The 6,132-nt window shown below is 42.8% G+C and overlaps 1 protein-coding gene across 1 annotated transcript; it reads left to right on the top strand.

Moving 5' to 3' along the window:
- The first annotated feature begins 353 nt into the window (after positions 1–353).
- Positions 354–1,319, top strand: LOC138799987 (olfactory receptor 8D1-like). The gene has a single exon (XM_069981793.1). The coding sequence runs from the start codon at positions 354–356 to the stop codon at positions 1,317–1,319; it is 966 nt and encodes a 321-aa protein (XP_069837894.1).
- The last annotated feature ends 4,813 nt before the right edge of the window (positions 1,320–6,132 follow it).

Raw genomic sequence — 6,132 nt, 5'->3', positions numbered from 1 at the left:
CATATCACTTGATCTGAAAATAAAATACTTTTTGAGTCTGAAAAAAGAAAAAGAAAAAGAAAAATAATATACAGTTAGCAAAACATACTATTCTCTATGTCTTATTATGTAATTATATTGTTATCATTATCAGTACTAAATTATATTTGGTTAAAAATGTTTATAATAATTGTAATTCCCAGGAACTTTACAACCACAACCTAAAGTCTCCACAGTGAATTCTCATTAGATCCATCTTGTATAGATACACGGTGGATAGCTTCTGCTCCCAATAAGGCAAGCATGTATCTTCAGGATTCATTGATCTGTACAGAAGTTATTTTTTGTCCATCGTTTCATCTCATCAAATGGAAATGGAAACAACAAACTTGACCATCAATGGTTTTGTCCTCCTTGGCTTCTTTGAGCTTCCGAGCTTCCAGTTGGGTTTATTCCTCATATTTCTGGTCATCTATGTAGGAACTTTGCTTGGAAATTTAGTAACCACTGCTCTGTTTTGCTTTGACCCTTACTTTCACAGCCCCATGTATGTTCTCCTATCTAACATGTCCATTATAGATCTGTCCTTAACTTCTTTGGTTTTTCCCAAGATGTTGGATATCTTTTTAACACGGAACCATGTCATCTCCTACAATTGTTGTATCATACAGTTATTTTTATATGTGTTGCTCATCGTGTCGGAATACTTCATCCTGGCGGCCATGGCCTATGATCGCTATGTGGCCATATGTCATCCTTTACGTTATTCTTATTTCATGAGCCTACAGGTCTGTTTCTGGATGTCATTGGTATCTTGGAGTATAGGGAGTCTGGATGGCATTATTTATGCCATTCTAATATCATCTTGTTCATTTTGTGGGTCACATGAAGTAGACCATCTGTTCTGTGATCTGAAGCCCCTGATGATGCTTTCATGTAGTGACACATATACTATAGAGATGGCATTACTTTTACTTGCATCCATCACTGGGTTGGCCCCTTCACTGTTAACCCTGGTGTTCTATATGTATATTATCTCAGCAATTTTGAAGATTTCCTCTAAGGAAGGAAGACGGAAAACCTTCTCCACCTGCTCCTCACATCTCACAGTCATCCTCCTGTGTTATGGAACAGTACTTGGCATGTACATGAGACCAAAGTCCAGCTATTCCATAGACCAGGACAAGGTGTTTGCCGTCTTGTATGCGGGAGTCATCCCAATGCTCAACCCTCTCATATACAGCTTGAAAAACCAGGAGGTGAAGAAATCTCTGTGCCGAATAATGAGAAAAGTATTTGTAACCAAAGACTCAGCTAAATGCAGTATAAATAAACCATAGGAAGACATAGTTAATTAAGCAGTTAATGCATTACTAGTTGTAGATAGGGTCAATTTAAACAGAAAGATTATCTTACAGATTATCTGCCAAAGATTTAAAGCCAAAGCCAGAAACAGACTATAAACAGAGATCAGGTGATAATGAAAAGCCTAAGATTTCTGCTCTTTTCAAATCCATTCCTGGCTTTGGCTTCAAATCTTTGGCAGATAATCTTTCTGTGTAAATGGACCCTTACAGACAATGAATTATTAGTCTTTAACTCTAGCGACTCTGTACCAACATGTAAACATCCCCAAACCATCGCTACCATGTTGGAGAGGTCCTAAGGCAGTGTCCAGCGGGGCAGGCAGTCACGCAGGCGGGGCAGGCAGTCAATCTGGCGTGGCCTAGAGCATCTATGCCCTAGGTCTGTGACACCTCTTTTCTGTCTGCCTTTACTTTTAGCATGCCCCTAGGTTAGATGGAGGCCAGAAGAGAGGCAACACAGGCCTAGGGCATGGATGCTCTAGGCCACGCCAGATTGACTCCCTGCCCCGCTGCAGCAATAAAAATAGATTTTTATCAAAATACCTGCACCAGGTGAAAGGTAGACCCCAAACTGGACACTGGGTGAGGACCTCTACAACACGGTATTGGTAGTTTGGGGGGCGGATACATGCTGGTTCAGAGTGGCTTTAAAGGACGGGACTATTTTTCATGTTTTCCATCTACAGAGGCATGTTTTTACATGTGAGGATGTGAGGATGTGAGGATGTCGAATGTGAGGATGTCAAATATGTTTATTTTATTTTTACTTTTTAATTTAAAAAATAGGAAAAGGATTTAAATTTGTATTATGGGATGTATTTATTTACATTTTAACCCCTTTTAACGAAAAAAGGACTCAGGACTCAAACATTTCTTATTGCTGATTCTTTCTTTGTTCAAACGATATGGTACAACATAATCAAAACCATCACCACAGTGCAGAGACGATAGGGAATCCGGTCTTCATGCCAGCGGGATGGCGCTCTTCGGTCTCCCTAGTCCATAGAAGACTCTCACTCTCGGGGAACTAGAAAGAGACATGTTTATGTCACAACGTTTCAGGGATCCTCCCCCTTTCTCACATCGCTTGAGAAAGGGGGAGGATCCCTGAAACGTAAATACATCTCTGTCTGGTTCCCCGAGAGTGAGAGTCTCCTATGGACTAGGGAGACTGAAGAGCGCCATCCCGCTGGCATGAAGCCCAGATTCCCTATCGTCTCTGCACTGTGGTGATGGTTTTGTTTTGATTATGTAGTACCATATCGTTTGAACAAAGAAAAGATCAGCAATAAGAAATGTTTGAGTCCTGAGTCCTTTTTTTTTCCCGACTGTATTGTTTGCCGTGGTGGGCGACTCGGCTCTGACTGGACTTGCATCACACAGTGTGAACAGTGGCACGGTCATTGTCTATTTACATTTTAACCCCTTCCTCATTTGAGATTTTTGGCAAATTTGTAACAGGTCACATTCAAAGAGTCATAACTCCACATAATGAGCCATATGTGGACTAAATTTTTGTGGGACAATCGGACCTATTTAATGACATCCTTCATTATATCATAACAGGAAATAAAAATATTTCTGGGCCAAAATTGTAAGCACCTATTAAAGAGATTTTGCAATAAAGTTGATGTTATCTTTATTCTGTAGGTCAGTACAATTGCAGTGCTATGATCTGTAGCTTTTAACGATACTAGACTTGGGTGGATGGGACACTTTATTAGCTTTTGATTCAATTTCATCTGACGATTTGACCAAAAATACGCAATTCTGGCATTCGGTATCATTCTTTGTTTACGCCGTTCATCGTGCAGGATCAGTAATGCTTTATTTGAATAATTCAGACCATTCTGCATGGGGCGATATATATAACATGTTTTGTGTTTTATTTTGTTAATGGTAAAAGCGAGGTGACTTACACTTTTAATAGAGAAGTGTTTTTTTGTGCTTTAAATTTTTTTTTCCAATTCCCCCAGGAGACTATAATATGCAATCCAGTCATAAGATTGCATATACTGCACAGTGCTATACCTCTGCATAGCATTGTTCAGTTATATTGGTGCTTTGCTGATTTACTCAATCAGCAGAAAGGCCAGGACTGCCATGGAAGGTAAATTTTACCCTCCAGCAGCCACAGCAACCGATTCCCCCTCATTCTTTGCTGTGGAGGTGCCAATCAGTCACCTGACAGGCCTAGCACCTGTCAGGTTACATTGCCAATGCTGATCGCAGCATGCACAGGGTTAAATTCCCAGAAGCGGACTTAAAGGACAAGTGCCATGAAAACCGGTTTCCCAGTAATTGAAGCACATTACAAAGTTATATAACTCTGTAATGTGCTTCAATCACCTATCTGCCTCCCTTCCCTGTCTTTTCCCCCCTCCACCCCCCACCAGGAAGTGTCCTAACTCACACAGACCTGATGACTGCCGTCACTGTCACCAGGCAGCTCCTTCTTGTGAGGATGAGTCATCAGCAGGAGGGCTGCTCTAGGTCCTGTTACACCAGCCCCCCCTCCCCAGTCCAAGTGATGGCTTGCAGTTGTTCAGCCAATGGGAGCTGAGCAAGCTGAGTCACCTGACAAGGCAGGGAAGGGGGAAGGCTAGTGTAACAGGAGAAGGAGCTGAGAGAAGAGCCTGGTGACGGTGATGACAGTCATGAGGTATATGTGAGTTAGGACACTTCCTGGTGGGGGGTGGAGGGGGGAAAAGACAGGGAAGGGAGGCAGATAGGTGATTGAAGCATATTACAGAGTTATATAACTTTGTAATGTGCTTCAATTACTGGGAAAAAGTTTTTCATGGCACTTGTCCTTTAAGTCCGCTCTCAACGATTGCAGACAGGTGTCAGCTGTAACATACAGCTGCCACCCACTGAATATAAAGTGGGCTCAGCTCCTATGTGCTATATACAACGACTGCCCAGCCGCCAGAAAAAGGTGTATCGACAGTCATTAAGAGGTTAAAAAACTTTTAAAAATATTGTTCATAGAGATCAATGCAGTGCATATATACTGCATTGATTTGTGATCTCAGGCAGCCCAGGGGGTCTCGCAGAGCTCAGACTGCACTGACAACAAATTGTCTCACCATGATCTTGCTGCAGGAAGCCGATCCAGACCACTGGACAATAATGATGCTCGGTTGGGACATTTGAATGCCATCTAAATGGCATCTTAATTGTTAAATTACCAGCACAGGCCATTGATCTGTGCTGGATATTAGGAGCCCACGAATGCTAATAGCTTCTGGGAGGCACCATGTATCAAGCTGCATACACTGTTGAGACTACCAGAACAAGCATTTTTGTCCTGTGTCATCAATTGGTTAAAGAGGTTTTCCACCCTATAACCTGGTTTTAAATTTGATGCTTAGGCAGGTGGAGAAGCCATACTTACTTTTCTGGCTCCCCTGCCAGGTGCCTATATCAGATAGGGAAGATAGAGCAGGGAAGATAAGTATGGCTTCCCCATCCCCATCCTCCCCGAGCGTCATGTCTAAAACTAGGTCACAAGATGAAAAGCCTCCTTAATTTACTGGAAAAGTGAGAGTCTTATGTAACTTAATTTCTCCCCGTGTGAGGATATTCCCTCTCTTCTGTGACATGGCCCTATTGATTCTAGTGTAGCTGCATCACAGAGGGGAGGAGGTAAAGTCACGCTAGGGATGGCGCCGAGCCCAACACCAATGCATAGAGCTGAGCCGATGCACGAGAAGAGACTGTCGCCGAGCGTGGCAACCAGGTGGCGTTTTGAAAACAGGACCGTGCCAGGATCCCTGCGTTGGTGCCTACCGGATAATGTACCAAAAAAATTGAATTATGTACCAGTTTGAATAAGAAGTGGAAAATTATCTTTTTTGTAAATCTAAAATTCTCTGCTCATAATGACAGTCATGCTACACAAATGAGTTAATCAGGGGCGGATTAAGGATACCATGGGCCTCGGGCGGTTCAGAAATTGTGGGCCCCTCGCTAACCACACCCCCTCTAGCCCTGCCCCCGCCCCAATACCCACGCCTCAACTAACCCTGCCCTGCCTGGGATTTTCTGTGGCGATAACCATAGAAATTACCACAGAAAAGCCCTTCATAGCATCTAGAGGTCAAATAGCATGATGACATGGTATATAGCTCCCTCAGGCTATGTGACCTATAAATGATGACTAGGGCTTTGCTGTGGCCATGTTTTCTCTTTGTCCCCTCACAATTTGCTCATGCTGGCACATTTTAGCCTGTGGGGCAAGCACTGATTAGTGGCCAATGCGTCAATTAGTTTAAGCCAATTAAATTGGTTAAATCATCAAATCTGCAATGTATTCAGTGTGAACAGAGCATTAAGGAGAATCTGTGAGGTCCATTCTAGGTACACGGCTGCAGGTACAGGGTGACACTGGGTATGTCACTATATCTCTCTCTAACACTTGTCTGCTGTTACCTGTAGTCCTGGACCTGGTACAAACCTCACAAACTTCCTTTAAAAAAATAATAATAAAGGACTGTTTTTGTTTTTACAAATAGAGAATTACATCCAGTGACTCACAGGTGGCGTCTTCTCGACACGAGTTACAAGGGATGTTTTGCTAAGCGAAGTTGTTAGTTTTTCCTTTTCGTCGCCATCTGGCTCAGCCCATCATGAAGACTCCTCCGGCCATGACTCGTCCCCACAGGATCTGTCAGACGGACATTTTAGGCTCCTTGCAGGCAGATAACAGGAATAGTTAAGGTACGAAAACCAGACGTTTTAGAATACAAGGGAAGCAGAAAATAAGAAAGGGTTTAGCGGGTAG

This window comes from Dendropsophus ebraccatus, chromosome 8, assembly GCF_027789765.1.
Source record: "Dendropsophus ebraccatus isolate aDenEbr1 chromosome 8, aDenEbr1.pat, whole genome shotgun sequence".
In the NCBI taxonomy this organism is placed as follows: Eukaryota; Metazoa; Chordata; class Amphibia; order Anura; family Hylidae; genus Dendropsophus; species Dendropsophus ebraccatus.
This window is presented reverse-complemented; position numbering and strand designations above follow the sequence as displayed.

Bases quoted from the DNA above. Each gene is read 5' to 3' on its own strand.
- LOC138799987 (XM_069981793.1), top strand. From the start codon at position 354: ATGGAAACAACAAACTTGACCATCAATGGTTTTGTCCTCCTTGGCTTC.